The 19676-nt window shown below is 42.7% G+C and overlaps 1 protein-coding gene across 6 annotated transcripts in view; it reads left to right on the forward strand.

The window, feature by feature from the left end:
• Window positions 1–19676, forward strand: part of LOC114559918 (pleckstrin homology domain-containing family A member 7) — a 156044-nt gene that overhangs the window by 129963 nt on the left and 6405 nt on the right. For all 6 annotated transcript variants that reach the window (XM_028584949.1, XM_028584950.1, XM_028584951.1 and 3 more), the window contains 15 exons: window positions 742–923; window positions 3172–3720; window positions 4213–4759; window positions 5905–5988; window positions 8819–8872; window positions 10331–10396; window positions 11811–11891; window positions 12673–12822; window positions 13265–13366; window positions 14154–14265; window positions 14691–14821; window positions 14974–15168; window positions 16379–16475; window positions 17056–17153; window positions 18461–18724. In XM_028584949.1, coding sequence (XP_028440750.1) covers window positions 742–923; window positions 3172–3720; window positions 4213–4759; window positions 5905–5988; window positions 8819–8872; window positions 10331–10396; window positions 11811–11891; window positions 12673–12822; window positions 13265–13366; window positions 14154–14265; window positions 14691–14821; window positions 14974–15168; window positions 16379–16475; window positions 17056–17153; window positions 18461–18724 — 2712 coding nt within the window. The remainder of the gene's footprint in view (window positions 1–741; window positions 924–3171; window positions 3721–4212; window positions 4760–5904; window positions 5989–8818; window positions 8873–10330; window positions 10397–11810; window positions 11892–12672; window positions 12823–13264; window positions 13367–14153; window positions 14266–14690; window positions 14822–14973; window positions 15169–16378; window positions 16476–17055; window positions 17154–18460; window positions 18725–19676) is intronic.

Genomic DNA, 19676 nt, shown 5'->3' on the forward strand with positions numbered 1-19676 from the left:
ACACTGTCTTTGGCTCCATCCCGATGATGAAATGGGGCAGATGTGCTCTCGACTGTCACACACCAACAACAGTGTATTAGATCAATGACTAATAGCCCGTTTTAATGTGCATACAAAGACATATTAATCTTAAATTTGAGTATGCCTGTCATGAGCTCAGCACTTAAACCACAGACTACTATTAGCTTTTCATGGTGTCTAATCAGGCTTGCCTTTCACACAGCCTCTTTGCAGTGCTGCTTTCCCATGCCAGACCACTAACTGTAACTGATGTTACTTTCTTATTTTGCGACATATACCGTTGAGAAATATATAAAAGCTATTATAACGTTACTCTTTATGTGTGTAAACTGTTATTTGCCCTATGTCCTTAGTAGGTTTTCTAAGCTGTAATAGCAGGAAAAAAACAGGTTTGTGAGGAAACTTTGGGGTCCTTTTTTCTGACACTCACATTTTCTATTCTATTCTCCATTGCACCGAAGAATCTTTCCTCTCATTGGTCAAAGGTTGTGGCTTTGTTGGTCGTATCTGGCTGGCATTGTTGTCTCTGTATTTCTTTTGTGTGGTCCCCTTCATTGCCTCTCTCTTTATCGGTCGATGCTTATGTGGCCCTTGATGTTGTTTCTCTTGTTGGACAGCATGATATCTCCCTGTCTCTTTGACCAAAGCTGAAGCTCTCAGCTGATCTCTCTCTGTCTCTCTGACCACGGCACTGACCTAGCCTCTTGTCTCTTCCCATAGGCTAGCCACACTGGTATGCGCTCGTACATTTACAAGCAGAGCTCTGTGATTGGCTCGCAGGCGGAGCACACCGGGATGCGGACATATTACTTCAGCGCTGACACCCAGGAGGACATGAACACCTGGCTGATGGCCATGAACCAAGCCACGCTGATGCAGAACCACAGCAACACACTCATCAGGTAGAGCTACACACACACACACACACACCCACACACACGGCCACGCTGATGCAAAACCACAGCAACACATTCATCAGGTAGAGCTACACACATATACACACACACACACACACACACACACACACACACACACACGGCCACGCTGATGCAGAACCACAGCAACACATTCATCAGGTAGAGCCACACACACACACACACAGAACAATAAGTCTTTACTTTTTCTGTTTCTACTGACAAGCATTGCATTTTCCACCTCACAGCATGAGCTCCCCCTTGTGTTTGTTGCCTGTATTTTGATTCCTACGTTCCTTTTGTCACCTTTTTGTAGTTTTTATTGAGATATAAAGTTGATTAATGTCCCAACTCTAATTGGGATTACACTAGGAATCACTAGTGTATGCCTGACTGAAACACATACAGTACACAAACTTACACATACTCTAATTCAGTCAAATATATACAGACACCTAACATACACATACATTCACTACCTTCAAATGTTCTTCTTCCATCAGTCCATCTTTGGTGCCATGCGTATTTTACGCAATTGTGGCAATTTTGTACTACACTTCCCAGAGATCACCTGTTAATCAAGTTCAACTGCTACAACTTAGTTTAGGCCTTTGTCCTGTGTTTATAAAATAAATGTAGTTTTGACATTAAACTTCATTGATTCAGTAGCTATCCAGTTAATTAGGCTTCTGACATATTGTAAAATGTTCATTCATATTCATATTATTTTTTTTTACTCTTAATCATGTTTAAACCCCCTAACATTCTTACAGCAGATTTTCTAAAATTTAGAATTTTATTTATAAACAATGCAGTGTGGAATATATTATTATACACTGTATTGTTTATAAATACTTGCTGTTTACGATAGCTACAGTTGTTCTATCCTATAAATACATATTTCCTAGAAAGTGTTGCCATTTGTCTTGTCTCTTTTTGTCACTATAAACGATTCATGTTAAAACATCCCACTCGGCTGTTTACAGCTTTAACAGCTCTGTGCCAGTCCCCAAGATATAGTATATGAGCGTAGTGTCTGCCTGCTTTCACAGAATACATTCTGGTGTTGTGAAATGCTGCTTTTGAACAAGCAGCCGCTTTCTCCATGTATTATTCATATGTTAACGGGGGGAGGTGGCACAGATCAAATACATCCCATCATTCATTGGCAGCCTCAGACACCCACAGCTCGTTCATTTTTTTGGAAGGGGAAATCCCACAAGACTACACTAGTTGCTAATGAATGGCAGAATTGTTAACTGAAGACACTTCCACTTTTTTAGTATTTTCTTATTGAACAAACTATAACAGTGTTTTTATTTGCTGGCATGTTGCACGTCTTTTTCAAGAGTTTGTATACTTTTACAATATGCAAACACATTTTCTTAGATTTATTGTACAGTGATGGGATGCATTGCTAACAACAAACTACTCTTAAACTAAAAGAGAATGCCTTATATGCCTCATTTAGATTAGATTGATAGATAATGTATTGGTCCCAAGGGAAGTGTAAGATTCAACACAATCTAATAGGGACTAACCAGTCATCATAGTGCTAATTTATATTGAATATCTTCAGATACCAGCTGCTGGCAGGGAGCATGTCGGCACCTGTTTAATTTAATTTTCTTAAAGTAAACTTTGGTGTGTGGTTCATTGAATTTCAGAGAACTTAACATTTCTCTTGTCACAGGGGATTTAATTAAAAATTAGTTTAAATCTAGCTTTGCTTGTCATCTGCCCTGCTTTAAAACGGCCTGTCCTTAAAGTTTTGGATGAGGCTAAAAGTTTCTCTTTTAAGTGACAGTCGAAAACAGTAACAAAGTCCCCTGAAATGGTGGAACACGATGTCCATGGCATATCAGGGAAGTAAAAGCCACTGAAATCCCTTTGAGAGGTTTAAGGAAAGCAATCCGGCTGTCAGCTATAGTTATTCATCTGGTTCTCTTGTGTAGCGTGGGTATAATCAAAAATTTCAAAGTCAACAGTTGGGTGCCAGACAGGAGAATAAACATTATCCTCCCCATGTCATTTTACTTTCTGTTCTCCTCCCTGCTGCTTTTGTTAGTTTTTCCTCTTCTCCCAGCTCACATGTCTGATTTATCCCCTCGCCTTCCTTTCCTGCCTCACTCAGGACTGAAACTCTCACAACGTTGAAGAGAAAGTTCCAAAAAAGTATGAGTGTCAAAAGGCATACATTCATCAAGGCTTTTCCTGTAATCTCTACTCTCCACAGACCATCTGACAAGTTCAAGACATTTAACACGTCGCAGCCGCAGGCTGCCCCGCAGACGAACCACGTAAACAACCACAAGAGCGCAGACTCTGAGGGCGTCAGACCCATCATCCACGAGGTTCTCCTGGAGCCCATTCACCGTGATGCAGATGAACGCTGCAGCTTCCACAAAGATTCTCCTGCCACCACCATGTCGGAGCAGCCCGTAGGAAGCACAGCGCTGGAAATGGATACACACATGTCCCTCCCCTCCAACCCTGCGTCCTCTGCCCTCCCGCTGTTGGACCACATGTCGGCCTCAGCGCCTGTGTCCAGGGTTCCGTCCCGGGCACCGTCTCGAGCCGCCTCGACGCTGCCCTCCAGCGTTTGCACGAGGAACGGCCTCGTTTCCACGCCCAGCCCCATCCTGGAGCCCAACGGGATCGCAGCGGGGACGTACCAGAGGGCCCCAGCGCCGCCCCCTGCTGACACACACAAGCTGGTGCGCAGGAGAAGTGCTCTGGAGCAAGTGGAGCAGTGGGTCAAAGTGCAGAAGGCTGACAACAAAGGGTTGGTCTTTATAATCTTATAGTCTTATTTTGTGAAAATACAAATTTTTTTGTTGTATGTAAATACACACAGTTACAAACATATTTGATTATTTAATGTTTACTGAGTATGCAGCATACAGACATGGTAAAATTACACCAAAAGTATAAGTACAGTGTACAGTTCCCTCTTGTGAAATTTGCTTGCAGATTGAACATGTATGTGAATACCAACCCGCCATGAATATATCAGGTCTGCACAGCGCAATGTTTTATTTCTGAACTCAGAGAATCAATTTAAAAGATATAGATCTTGTTATTGTTAAGAAATAGTACAATATATCAAACAATTTCCCCATGTGTAGCTCAAGAAATTTCATTTGTTTAGACAGCTTTTTTTCTTATTTAATCCTTAAATAAAATTCTAAGTAAGATTTGATTAATATATAGATATTCTGTTAATTGGGTATGAAAAAAAAACATAGTTTTATGTCCTGCTGTTCTTACTCAACAGCCCCCCATCCAGAGAAAACACCCTCCCTCGACGCACGCCCCCAACCCAGCACAAGTTCACCTCCATAGATGCATATCAGACCCTGCCAAAGACTCCTCGCCAGAGCCCCACGCCTGCCCGACTCGGCGAGTACAAGTACGCCCAGGACCGCCTCAGCCACTTCCGCCTCGCCCCCGACTCAGGGCCCAACACCGTCTGGCAGCTGTACGAGTGGCAGCAGCGCCACCAGTACCGTCACGGCAGCCCCACGGCGCCACTCTACACCCCGGCCCCGGACTACCCATTTGGCCCACGCCCCCCATCCACCGTGCCTCTCTCCTCCTCAGCACCCAGGTCCGAAGGACCGCCCCGCTGTGTGTCGGTGCCACCTTCAGCTGCAGACATCCCTCCACCAGGGCCGCCGCCTGGCTCCAGCAGAACCCTGTCGCCCTCACGGAGGCCGCACACGCCAGCTGAACGGGTGACAGTCAAGCCCGTGGGTGATAGATCGGTGGTGGACATCCCCTTCGCTGTTTCCCCCCGCAGGACTAAATCTCAGATGCTTAAGGTAAAATAATGTCTGGTAAGGCAGTCAATCTTGCATGCTTGTTGCAAACAACACAAAGTGTAACTAACTGAAACATAACTCCCATTTTTATTTTAAAGGCAATTTTGTATTGCATTGTACACAACTATTTAACTGCCCATGCATGGTCTGGGATGCTTCATACCAAAAGGACAAGAAATGAAAGAAAAATCTATTATTAACAGTAGAGATCCGCTTTCTCTGGACACAGTGTTTTTGTATTCTTTGTACTTGTGTTTCATTGGCGGCATTAGACAGTTCTCAATCAAGGGAATGAGATTAAACTTTCAGTTAAGCGGAACAGGCCGGGGTTTTTGGCATCAAATTTACATTATGCACATTAACCTCACACTCTTATCCAAGTCACTATATTCTGTTGATTGTATGAAAGTGATCCATCTTGCCTGTTTGTGCTCTTACCAGATATCGAGCGCAAAATATCAAATGGAACAGTTTCTCATCCAGAACAGTGTCAGTCATTCTGACAGTGTGGGGCGGATGTCGGAACAGTGCTCCACTGAACAGAATAATTGTTTCAGTGTCTTGGGGCACAATGGCAGACATATCCTTAAGGCATTCAGTCTGTTAAATTACCTCAACTGGATCAGCAGTCAGTCAAAAAGTCAGTCAAACTGTTAACTTGAACCTATATTGAAGATGTATACATACTATTTAATATACAATACACCGTATTTAGTATATACAGTATATGAAGACATTTTTCACATTTATTCAAACTGAGAAAGGATTAGCAGCTCCATTAGTATTTGCATATGACATTTTAGAAATTGAGGGAAAAAACACAAATATGCAAATGTACGCCCACTCCCCCACAACCACAAGCCACTTAATTTTGCCCAGAGCTAATAAAGAATTCATTTTGTTATCGAGGTCATGTGTATGTATCATTGTATCCTCTAAAACAAGAATGAATTTTAGCCATTGGCGAAATGGAACTTATGTTATGATAGCAGATTCTTCATAATTCCAATTATTTGGTGTTGTAAATGACATTCAATTAGGTTTCTTTAATGTAATTTTCTAAACTCCAGTGTATGTATGTGTGTATGTACAGTATGTATGTATGTATGTATGTATGTATGTAAAATGTGTTTATGTGTTGTCAGGGTGCTACTATCGAGAGACGGTCAATGCCTCCATCTGGCTACATCACACACACAGTCAGTGCACCCAGCCTTCATGGCAAAACGGTACGTCTTACACATTTAAACAAAAACTACTTCACTGCATTGCAAATATTAATATTTGAACAAACGTGACAGTAGACATGGATTTAATTTAACACTATTTGGAACTTGGAGCAGAAGCTTTGAAGGCTCTACAGGCCTGTATTGGAAGTGATGTGTAATTCCCTCTGGCAGTCTAGTTCCAGAGCCCAGTAACGTTTCTCACAGTGTGTTCACGCTGCCAGACACTTAAGAAGTCAGTCACAAGAAGAGCGTTTATTCTTCGCTACAACAAAAATGTTAACACATCTCAATTAGCTTTTTGTCGGCGCAGGCCAGTTGGCTGTAGCTGAACATTTGGGAGACATTGCCTGTCATCTACAGTGTGTTGCTGTGAGTTCTGCCTTTTGTTTCGACACCATTAATCCTCCTTAATGAAGCTGCTGTTCTGCTTGTTCAATTTGGCCACCAGCCAGTCGCACAAAAAAGTGGCTACTGGTGCTGTGAATGCAAGTTTACTTTTTTAACACAAGTTTCCCTGAAGTTTGGTGTGGTCAGTTTTAATGCCAGATGTAATGTCCTGTGGTGCCTGACAGCCCGAGGAGCTCACCCTGCTCCTCATTCAGCTGCGTCGGCATCAGGCCAAGATGGCCTCCGCACGTCAGCACGCGTTCACCCAGCTGCAGAGGCTCAACGGTCCCAAAGAGTCCTACCACCACGACCCCTTCCTCACTACTACTACCACCACTAGCACCAGCCCCCTCCTCAGCTCCGGCCCCTCTCCGGTGTCCCACCTCAGACATGTGGGCCTCTCAGCTCCCCTGGGCCATTGCAACAGCCAGGTGGGGGCTCCCCGCGGCATGTCAGCCTGCCCGCCCCTCATTCTACCACAGGCTGGTAGAGGTTGCCACTACACATATTGCAAAGCTGCTTTACACTTAAATAGTTATTTTTCTTTCTGTTTTTTTATACATGTAACTCATATAATTTGTACTCTGAATTTTCAAATTTTTTTATTGAGAAAAGTAATAGACCTTTTTCACGGCAGACATGTTGACATGTCATAGTAGGAAAAGCACAGGTGTATTCAAAACCATTAATGATGGCTGCATTCCACTTAGGAGAGGCCCTGCTATTGTGCATGCTGACTCACTGAAATAGCTTACTGGGACACTTGATGGAATTGAGCCATTGTTAAGGTTGTCAATTTCAGCTGTGCTTTTCCTACTACGGCAAGTCAAAATGTCTGCTGTGAAAAAGGTCCATTATTTGTGTCCATTATTCTTTGTTATTCTATGTTCTTTGGGTGATACGGTTGGTCAATTTGTCTGTGCGTCAATCTGTCTGTCCAACTCTTTGGTCCAGAGTGAAATATTTGATCAGATGATGAGTTCTAATCATTTTGAAGAGACCCTTACAATTCAAATGTGCCCAACACTTTGATTTTTAACAAGAGTTAGTGAAAATTAATTTCTGGTTTTGCTAATGACATTGCTAACCTCCTGGCACTTCTCTCTTGCCACCGTCAGCTCAGGTTGTGAAGTACAGAAGATAATTCAAAATATGCTAGATTGATTTTTCTACAATATAAAAATAAGTAACATTTCAAGTCATTCCAGTGAAAGCAGTTAAATTCCTAAACTATAACAGTTAAGCGACTTTTTTTGTGCATCGTCTTGCATTATCCCGATCTTACCTAGTCTTTGGGTGCTGGATGATTGGGATCTCACATTAGCAACAAATCAAAATTCATACACAAAACCAGCAATTGTGCTGCTGATCTGACATACCTTTAAACCACTATGTGTAGAATTTAAAACATTCCGACTTTGGTGCCCCCCACTCACCCCCATCATCCCACCACCACCATCACAGTGCAATGGATCTGACCAACAACAACTGTTGATTGTCTCATTTTTCTGCAAAAACAATGTCATCGCAAATATGCTATAATCACATAAACATTTTAGGGTAGAGTCCGGCGTAGGGTCCGTGTCTCCACGTACCAACGTAAGTAGCCACGGCGTAGATTTGACGCAGAAGAATAAATCACGCTTTAGGCCATCCTGTAACTCCCAGTTGATCCTGCACTTGGCAGTCCCCGACTGTAAATACAAGTCTAAATGTAAAATAGTGCTGAAAAATAACCTATCCCAGAATAGATAAGGGCTAACTAAAACACAAAGGTTAACGCAACACCAGCATCATTAGCCAAGTCTCAGTATATCAGTGGCAACCTCTACCCAAAAGCTGCCCTGCTTTAGTGGTGTGACATTGGGCATGGTTAATCTGTGAGTGCTGGCCCTGCTGCCGTCATAGAACCATCCACCTCTTTTTTTCCATGTGCTATTCTTGGCTGGTCCGTTTCCATATCGTGCTTCCAGTGATACTGTCCATGAGCATGTTGTGCTTTGAACTTTTCGACGTCCACAAAGCCATCCCATGCTTGGGCTGACCGCCGGCTGGCTGCGGATGTGTCGCTCAATTTGGTTTTCTGATACGTGAATCTTTTTATTTTCGGCAGTTTGTTGTGATGAGTGATGTGAGTTGAATTAAAGCCGAATTCAGCAATGTTTCAAATATCAGCTGCTTCTAATGGATCTGGTTTGTGCTGGTGTTTTGTAAAATAACTGAATGGATTTTTGTGCGTGTCTGTGTCTGTGTCTGTGTAAGAGAGAGAGAGAGAGAGAGAGAGAGAGAGACGGTTGTGATGCATGTTGGCACAGACACAACAGCATTTTACACAAGCTTCTTTAGATTCAGAGGCCCCAGATCGTGAATTATGTAACCTTATGTATGTAATTCCTGTCAACACAAATCAATAATCCACACTCCCATGTTTGTCACCCTCTAGGCTGATGACACCTATCTGCAGCTGAAGAAAGACTTGGAGTATTTGGACCTAAAGGTGAGATCAGAGTTTGTCCCCTGATCCCTGTCAGTTATTTTAACGTATCTTCTGCTTTGGTTGTTCTATTTCTGCTGTGCCTTTTCTGGTTTGGAATTCCTGTAGCTCAAACTAAAACTATTGGTGTTTCTTACTGACGACCACTTCTAACTCTGGCCACGAATAGAGATGTTCAGGCATCTTGTGTGGGACAAAATATGTCCCCAGTAAACTTCTAACTCTTCTCACGAAAACAGCCGCCATTTTGTGACTGCGGCTCTGTGTCTTTGTGATTTTAACTCCCAGATCAGAGCTTTAGAGCCCCTGATCCTCGCAGTTCACAGTTTACTACTGCACTGCACTGCTGGGCCTCTCAGGCCTCTAATGAACGTAAGCTGTATGTGTGTGTGTGTGTGTGTGTGTGTGTGTGTGTGTGTCTGTATCTGTATCTGTATCCAGTATATGTACTGTATAAACAGATATAATGTTGTATGTAGTGCGCCTGTGACTGTGCGTGTGCACATTTATGCTTATGCATGTTTCTCCAGTGTTAGGGAGGCACGTGTCCAGTCTTTACATGAGTGTGTGTGTGTGCGTTCACATGTGTAGAGAGTCTTTGTTCTAGAAAGACCATCCCATTGCTTACAGCACTGCATTTACGGCTTGAATGGCATCAAATGTTTTATCCCCACGTGATCCCCGTCTCCCCGTCTCTTCCTACCCACCCCCCCCCCCCCCACCCCCATGTGGTGATGTTGACGATGCTGTTGAATAGTGGGCATGGGATGGCTCGGCAGTGCATGGATTGTGGCTGTGGCCCGGTGGTTGATAAGCCAGCTGCTTCTACCATCGTCTCTGAAACGCTGCACCTCCTCGACAAGAACACAGGACTCTACTGTGTCATGTCTCGATTTTATTCCAAAAAAAGGAGCAAAAAGGAACTCCAAAACTAATCATTCCCAAGCACAAGAAAGAGCTGTTATCAGTGAAACGTGTTGATTTTCTCATTGGTAAATCTGCCCGTGCTCTATATTATTATTTTTTCCTTCAGCGCAAGTGTTTCAGTAACCCCAGTAAAACCCAACGTAAGCACCTGAACTCAGGCAGTCCAGGGTGTGTTCTGAAAACAAATAATTCCCTGTTTACAAACAAAATACGGCGACTTTTTTGTATGGCGGGGACACAATGCACTGTATAGAGGTTTTATGGATAGGTCAATTTGTGCAGGGCTTCAAAGTGTCCATAGTCATTGTGTTCTTCATGGCAAGAGCTGATTTTGTGTGCCAAAATTCATATTGTCATATACACGAGGCAAAGAGAATGTGCCACAGACAGTCTGTCTCAGCCTCCTGCTACCGTAGTCTGTAGCTGGTCTCTGTGTTCTGTATCTCCTGTATTTCAGCACCATTGTACCACGGTTCAGACACTTTGTTTTACCATACGACTAACATCTGGAAATGCTGATTTTGCTATTTCTAGGTAGCTGGAAGTCAGACACTGAGGGAGTCAGGGAAACCTGTCAAGGTTGCAGAAAGTGATGTGGATGTAAGTACGAGCTCAATAACTTCTCAAAATGTTGGCTGAATGAAATACAGACCACTTCCATTTCGGACGCTGTCAAGGCTATGCTTTCAATCAGTTTGTCTGTCAGTAAGTATCTAAAGAAAAAATGTCAATTCAATTAAATTTAGCGGAAAGTGAAGCTGTTAGCCAAGAAAATGTAGGACATTTTCATCATCTCATCATATACTTTACTAAAACAGTTTTCTATTACTGTATGTAGTCTGATTAAAATACATATTAAAGCAACACTAGGTAACTTTTCCTGCTTCAGTCCCCCTACAGGTTCAGGTTTGATGCGGAATTGTCCATTACATTACATTATGCAAGCCAGATCAGGTAGCGCGAGCTGTAGTTCTAATGAACTGGACAATGTAATGTAATGGACAATTCCGCTTCCAACCTGTAGGGGGACCGAAGCGGGAAAAGTTACCTAGTGTTGCTTTAACATGCAGTTTAAACATTTCTATTTATTCGCTATCATTAAAATAATAAAAGTTTATTTTGCTTATTTGGGAGAAAAGAAAGGGTATATCATCAACAAACAGCATGCACACAGTGTAAACAGGTAAACTGGCCTTAACTCCTCCAGTTTGATAATCCAAACAATTCCCTGCGGTTTTTCAAACAGTCTTATTTCTCCTGTGAAAGTATTTCTCACTCCCTCACTTCCACACGCAGCAGTTTAAACGATTTATGGGAGTGTTGTCTGCGATGAATATTTGATTAGATCCAACTACAACATCACCGTTGGAGACAACAACAGGATTAATAATGCATTTGATTGAATATAAAAGCTACTGTCGAGTGCACAAATGTGAACGGATAAGCGCTTTGTTCACATCAAGCTGTTCAGTCACAACCTCACTACAGGAATGTTGTGTTGTTGTTTTACCGCAGGATGATAAAGTGATCCAACCTTTGCCTCCAAGTTTGCTGAGTTTAATCGGGGATTAATTAACGAGGCTCAGAGCCTTCCTGACACTGTAATTAAAAGTGTTAGGTGGGTCGCACCCACTTTGTGTAAAGGGCTCACTCACAGTAATTACACCCGAATGAGACCAGGCGAGCTACAGCACTGTGCATATTAAGTGTTACTAACCCGCATGCATGCACTCAAAAACATTTCAAACGAGATATATACATGCACATAAACACATGTACAAGCGGATCATCTACTCACAAACACACACCGAGATGTGTGTTCTTGTACAAACACTGATTCAACCACAGCTGCAGAGACCAGGCCAAGTTGTAATTAAGTAAATGGGCCACTTCATTACCAGAGGTCAACACACAGACACAAGCTTTAGTGCTTTATCTGTGAGTGTACAGTTCCTACAATGCACCTCCTCTCTCCCCCCCCCCCCCCCACTCAGCTCTGTGTTTCTCCCTGCAGGTGAAGTTGAGTCGGTTGTGTGAGCAGGACAAGATCCTCAAGGATCTGGAGGCGAGGATCAGCTCCCTGAAAGAGGACAAGGTACACGCTCTGCCCGTCGTATAGGACCTCAGTCAGTCTGATGAGTCCACAGGCACAAATTCTACATGATGGTGACACATTCAATACCAGAGCTGCTGTCAGTTGCGCTACGCAGTGGAGTTTGATAACAGAGGGTGATTCAGCTCTCAAAGAGTAGATCGCAGTACGCATCAGTGGGTTTAATCAGTTTATCAGAATCCAAAAGGATTGCTTTCTTGAGTCAATATTTACGTCGTGGAGGAACTTCTTTTGAAGGAGAGTCTGGGATTTTGGTTGCTCAGACTCTAACTCTCGATATCCTGACTGGTAAAGGTAGTATGGCTATCACCAGGGCTTTAAATGAACTTTTTTAATGACCAGTCAACATGGTTGGTACATTTTTAAAGATACCTGCCATTCAAATTTTTCACTAGCCAATTTTTTTTTCCCAGGGAAAATAAAACAGATTATGAGTGGTGCTGAATCCATTTAAGCATCCATGTTTCTTAAAAAGTATGTGTTTGGGTTAATGGTTGGTAGATAAAATATAAAAATTTACATTTACTTTACTCTTGAATATTTCCAAGTTTTTTTTTTTTTTTTTCACTAACTTTACTCTTTCATTTCAGCTCCTCTGGTTTGTTTTGCGCAGTTCTATTCGTTTGCCAAGCCAAACACACACGCAGATTTTTTGCCGGAAAACAGACCAATCTAGAAACACTGACTTGTCCGATCGTTTCTGCAGCCTGACGATTTGAACTTTTTGGTTGACCTTCTGCTGCATGACTGCTCCCCCGTTCAGGACAAGCTGGAGAGTGTACTGGATGTGTCCCACCGGCAGATGGAGCAGTACCTGGAGCAGCCGGTCCACGCCCACAAGATAGCCTACCAGCAGAGGCTTCTGCAGGAAGATCTGGTCTCCATCAGGGCCCAAATATCACGCCTCTCCACGGTGTGTATGCCAGTGTCTATGTGCTTTTTTTATTTTACACAATATACTGTATGTATAGTCTTGGGAAATAGGGTGGTAATCTATCACAATATTTATTAGGATATTTAACTAAAATCACAATGGCAAATGTATGCAAAATCTCATATGACAGCATGATTTTGTTTAAGTATAAAGTGTGCTTAGATAAGTACATATATGTCTCTGGCATGCGTGTGGGCATACAGCTACTTTTGCAGGTGCTGTGTGTGTGTGTCTGTGTGTGTGTGTGTGTGTGTGTGTGTGTGTGTGTGTGTGTGTGTGTGTGTGTGTGTGTGTGTGTATACATATAGATATCGCTATGAGGACACATCAATTTCTATATGTGTATCTTGCAAACGGTGTACTTTAAGGCTCTGCTGTATATACAGTATAAGTTAAGACTTGGTGTGTTTGTGTGATGCAGGAGATGGCCCACGCCTGGGAGGAATACATCAGGCTGGAGAGATCAATGGAGCAGTTGAGGATGGCGCTGCAGGCACACATGAACCACAGCGCCACCCCTCAGGTGAGACCTGGTACTGCAGCTCAGAGCAGGTTCACCTCCAATCTGCCAGCACTAATTTGTCAGGCATCTAGTTTTTCTCATATTTAATTACTGTATCTGTGGCTTTTAAACAGTCTCTATTTAGTTTCTTCCCAAATCCTCCAGATAATTTGGAATCTTACATATATCTTCCAGATCCTCTTTTCGGTGTTCAAAATGTTTTTATTTGGTATTCCAGCAGAAGAACATTTGCAACTACACTTTTTTTGCGAACAGATAAAACTGACAACTTAACAAAAATACATAAAAAATTAAATGAAATAAAAACACACATCTCCAACCCCACCCAAAAGTGCTATCCAGTGGTAAAGGCAGGTAATGAGGGCGTACAAATTAATCACTAGCTTGCAAAAAGAAATAAAAGGGGACCACGTTTTTTCAAATAACAAAATCTTGTCTTTTAGAGCATACCTAATTCTTTCTAAATGTAGTGTCAGATCCTCTTTTCTTATGTCAACAATTCTCTCCTCAGTTCTTACATCACAAGTTAATTGACAGGACTTTTTTTTAAATAAATGACCAAATCTGTGACATTGAAAACCAAGTTGAACCAAACCAGAAGTGAACAAATAACATGAATGGAGTCAAACGTGTGTGTGTGTGTGTGTGTGTGTGTGTGTGTGTGTGTGTGTGTGTGTGTGTGTGTGTGTGTGTGTGTGTGTGTGTGTGTGTGTGTGTGTGTGTGTGTGTGTGTGTGTGTGTGTGTGTGTGTGTGTGTGTGTGTGTGTTTGTGTGTGTCAAACTGTAGCAAGAGAAAACTGAGATGAAGCGCGAGCTGTGGAGGATCGAGGACGTGATGGGGGGGCTGAGTGCCAGCAAAGCCAACTACAAGATCACCATTGACTCTGTCCAGAACCCAGGTTGGTAACCACAGCAACCAACCCGGCAAATGCCACTTTTTTTTAGAAAAACTGCAGTTTGTTTACAGTTGACGTCAAAACGGGATAAGATGGAAAGAGAATTTTTACGGTGACGTACAGGTCGACACTCGTTAACCATTAACAGAGCAGTGACATATTAACGTAATGTATAGGCTACTAGAGATTCTCAGTACAGTTGGTATTGTCCACATAGCGTGGTATATTGCAGTGTTGTAGGTAATGCATTCTCTGCGGTTACACTAATCATTTCATCTCAGTTTAGAAATCAGCTTCTAAATTGGCGATTGTGTACTTGTGGCTGAATTCATTGAAAATCTGTTTCTACATGTCTGTTTATCTACACTTCTCTGCTTACATTTAAAAGTTAAACCTTGATTTCTCTGTGTGTTCACACCCCCCACCAGAGAGGAAATTAGTGCCTTCCGTGTCAGACCCGGCAGTGCCTTCTCAAAGCATAGAGGTCCAGCCTCCTCCTCGCAGCTCCATACCCAGCATCCTCTCCCATACTTTGCCTCACAGCACTGTGCCAAAGTGGGTGAGTGTCACCCTTCTGCTTAGAAATACTACAATACTTATACAGAGCAGAGTGTACTTCATATTAAGGAATTATTACTGGATTTAGTCTGATTGTGTTTAAAAGTTCTACGTCTAAGATACTAAATCCTTTTCTGCCTGGTTGCTGTCCAGGCAGAGGACACCGCCCCACCCAGGCCACCACTGCCTCGTCTCTATGACTACGAAGAGACGCCCCCTGTGGTGCCGCCTCTCCCCAAAGAGGCCTCGGTCATCCGCCACACGTCAGTGCGTGGGCTGAAACGCCAATCAGATGAGAGGAAGAGGGACAGGGAGGGCGGGCAGTATGTTGTCAATGGAGACTGTAAGGTATGCTGTCCGTTAGTTCCTTAAAAAAACAACATCTCCTTACTGTTGTCTTAGTGGGAATGAAGACTTGTAAATGCAGTTTGGGTGATTTATTTTTAATTTTTTTAGATTATTTTTGGGCTTTTCTGCCTTTAATGGATAGGACAGCTAGGTGAGAAAGGGGAGAGAGAGAGAGGGGGAAGATATGCAGGAAATTGACACAGGTCGGACTTGAACCCTGGACCTCTGCGTCGAGGCATAAGCCTCTCAGTATACAGTATGTGTGCCTGCTCTACCCACTGAGCCAACCCGGCCACAGTTTGGGTGATTTTAATGGCCCAATCCCAAAGTGAGCCCTGAGGACTAAGGACTAAAGACTCACAGACTTATTGATCTCAGGTGCTAAGTGAGTGAGTGTGTGAGGCCACATGGGCTCAGATAGGTATAAATGGGATTGGGACAGCACTTCACAAGATCACATGTTACCTTGGCGACGTTTAATAACAAAGATGTTGCTGACACTTGCCTTTTTGGGAATTTTCATTTTGAGTTTGTTGCTTTCCACACGGCCAAGGCACAGGAGATGGCTGCCTGATTCAAAATTTTTTCAAACTCTTGTTTTACAAGCTGGAAAACAGGTTGGTCTGTGTTCCGTGGTCGTGTGTCGCGCTGTTGTTTACCTTTTGTAATTTCCGGATTTCCCTATGGTCTCCGCGGTAAACGTCACAACGCTTTGAACTGTGGGTAATTCCCTTTGGTGAAGTCTGCGTTGATGCAGACTCACGGAAAGGGCTCGGTAAGTGTGTACTCAAACCCTCACGCCCTTTGAAATTCGACATTGGGACAACACTAAGCCCTTAAGAAGAACGCGCACCAAAGCCTGTGAGTCTGTGAGTCCGGACTCTGGGATTGGGCCATTGTTTCATTTCAAATTGAGATGTTCTCTAAATTGTTGTTTTAAGTAAGCAAGTAACGTTTATTGATATAGCAGTTTTCACAGATGTGTTTTACAATAAAATGAAATACAATAAATAAAAGACATAAGAACACAAAGTTAAACCAAGATCCATTAAATCAGACAGCCATAAAAACCCTTGTCTAACTAAAAGCCTGTTCAAATAACAGTCTGTTCAAATAACAACAGTTTTTTTTAAAAGAATCAACAGAATTTGCCAGAACGCCAAAAACCGGCAAACATACTGTGTTTCTGTCTAACCTTTTCTGGTTTCAGACTGACTTGCGGTCGTACCTGAGTGAACCAGAGCTGCCAGGACTGAGCCAACACAGCACCGGGTCTGACGTTGAATACCAGTATTTCCAGAGCAAAGGTATCTGAACAGTAACACGTAAAATACATTTAACAGAAAATACAGATCAGGCCATTTTTTTCATAGCTAGTGATTTCCCAGCAGAGTATGCTTATCAACTAGCACTCTTGCATACCATTATACCATAATATTTTTTTACCTTGAGGAAAAAAATACTAAGCAAGCTTTAATTAAATTGATGAATATGCATAGAAAAGTGTATTTGTGTTCAGAAAGAAACATTTTCATTAGAAATCCAATCTCTTCAAACTGGAAGATTCATCAGTTGAAATGTGGAAAATGTAATAGAATGTATTGTCACGCACAAGAGGAAGGTTTACTTATGGAAGGTTTTTAAAATTCTTCTAAATCCCTTAATGTTTACTATTTAAGTTGAGGAATTTATTTTACCAGTGTTGAAACATTGCATAATATATATTTTTTTGCCTTACCTAAAATTCATTCTATATTTTTTTCCCTTATGGAGATTGTTATTTTTGCATTCGGTCATTGTGTTTTCACTGTTTTACCTAACTGCTTTTTTTCACTTTGCAAATGAAATCAAACTTCTGCTGATCCTCGTCTTGTTGTTCTCAACTAGGTCTGCCAGGCCCCTCCTCTCGACTGAACCAGTCCAACTCCATCTCCATCGCATCCTACGTTACCCTAAGGAGAGGCCCCGGGAGCTCCGCAGCCAGGGTGAGTCAAAATAACAACATCGTAGACAGTAAAAGAATGGACACAGCAACGCCGTATATTTCAACGGAGACCAGTGAAGTCACTTTTCCGGTGATGGCTGAGCGTTATTGCGCAGCCTCAAACTCAGCTTGAAGACATAGATGTGACGTGAGTGGAAGTTTTAAGTCTTCTGTTAGCTGTGCCAAGAGAAATCTCAATCATTCCCAATCTTGCAGAGAAGGAGAGCGTAGGTATATGTTAGGAGATAACATAGGCACAGGCTAATTATTGCTAACTAAAATGCTAGTTAACATTAGTAATTAAAATGAAACAGCTATTGTAAGTGGAAACTGCCCGCGAGCTTCTCCTGTACTATACGGTAATTCCTCTACTATGCGACAGAAAGTTGCGTGGTTATGACACAATCGTTAGCTTATTTTTACAAAAACGTCTGCTACGGAGCCATAACATGAGATACACATGAGTAATGGAGCCTTTTATACATTGTCGTGTTTCTTTAGAAATAAACAATGGACAAAGAGAGTCTTTAAACATCCAGATGTAAAGTTATTCGCTGTCAAAGTGTCGCCAAAATGAATGGGAGTCAATGGGATGCTAACGGGAGGTGATGGCTTGTTAGCCTACAATCTCCCCATAGGAGGTACACTTTTCAGATGCACGCTTACCCCCTTGAACAACATGTGCAGATACCTGCAATCAGCTGGAGAAATTCAGTGTATCTCAGTGTGGCTGTTGTTGGAAATGTTGTGTTAATCGTTTAATGGCAAGTTTAGGGTTTTAAATTTGAGGCTCGACCACACTGAAAGCTCCTGAATAACATTCAACCCTAAGGACAACTTCCTCATGTGTACCAGTGTTGTAGACCATAACCAAAAATTGCTGTATAGCATGTTAGTTATGTGTGTTAGCCTCAGTCCGTTCATTTTGATATTTATGCAGAACAAATGTTAGGTACAGGTAGCATTTGATATGCAAGTTGTAGACTTTGTGTGGGAGTGTGTGTTACAGTTAGTCTTTGTATTTGTATCCAGGCAAATATGCCAATTTGTTGTATTGTGTGGTGTTTAAAATCTGTCACTTTCATTATTGCTTTTTCTTTTTTATCATTTTGTTTAAACTCGTCTTCCACTATACCATTTCACTGTCCATATTTCTCCGTCTTTCATTCTCCTTTCTTATTTTCTGGTCCACTTTTACATCACTTGTTCAGTTCTGAACTCTCTGTCCCTCACTAACCATCCATCCCTCTCTCATTTCCATCCCGTCCAATTCTCCATTTCATCTTTCTTCCTTCCCTCTCTCACCAGGAGAGACCCAAGAGTGCCTTGGAGCGTCTGTCCTCCCCTACAGAAGCCCTGCAGCTCCCGAGCAGCCAGCCTCGAGGGCGAATGACTGCGGAGGAACAGCTGGAGCGGATGAAGCGCCACCAGAAGGCGCTGGTTCGCGAGCGCAAGAGGAACCTCAGCCAGGGCGAACGCTCCGGCGCGGGCCTCTCCACCTCCACTGTCCCCACCCAGCGCTCCTCGTCCTCCTCCAGACTGCCCTCCAGCACCTCAGATCCTCCGGTCTCCGTACGTTACCCCCCACCCCCGCGCAGCAGCAGTAGACACAGGGAGCCCCACCTTCACCACCACTGCTGCTATGCCACCCTCCAGCCCCCAGCCACACACTAACCTAGCAGGAATGCTAACACACTAGCACTCTCTGCCTTGTGTAACCAGTGGTTGTTAACTTTAGCACTAACAAGCTAAAGGGGCAGGACTGACTATGGCTGGCTAGCTAGCTTGGTTAATGCTTTAAGAACAACGGGAGACAAAACGAGTAAAGGCAATTGAAGGAATGCTGGGCTAGCTTTGGACTGGGATAGTTGCTCTCGGTTTATATTTTTAAAGGTTCAGGGGTTAAAGTGAACCTTGTTACCACTGCCCCCTGGTGGGACCTCACTGACACAATTCTGAATGTAAATCCACTGAGAAAAGGAGGGAAAGGAAGGCATCACTTTGCCTTCCTTTCTCTGTTTTTATCACCAGAAAGTAGAGAGAAGAGCCCATTTATGTACATCTACGTACCGTGTACTTGTACACTTTTATTTATTTACTGAGGGATATTTTCAGTATACAGTTGTACAGTTATATTTTGTAGAAATTTGGTATATAGAGCATATAGAGGAGTGGGGGGAATGTTGGAAAAAGAAAAAGTATTCAGGTTGATGAAATGAAGAAAGATGCAATGCGAGTGGCACAAATCATGCTCACACCTCCCTGCTTTTTTTTTCTTTAAATGAAATCCAAGTGCCTTGTTTTGCTGACAATGTTTTTGCCTTTGTCCCAAATTGACCTCCTTAATCAACATTGTAATTAATGGTGGTTTGTTTTAAAGCATGCGTCTCAACTTCAGAATCATGAAAACGAAGCGAGAGCTAGCTTTAAGGTTGCTTTGTCTGTGTAATAGCAGAATTCAGACGGGAAGATGTTTTAACCCCTAAAGGAATACTTTGACATTTAAACTAAATCTAGTTTTGCC

Source organism: Perca flavescens, chromosome 8 (genome assembly GCF_004354835.1).
Source record: "Perca flavescens isolate YP-PL-M2 chromosome 8, PFLA_1.0, whole genome shotgun sequence".
NCBI classification, from domain to species: Eukaryota; Metazoa; Chordata; class Actinopteri; order Perciformes; family Percidae; genus Perca; species Perca flavescens.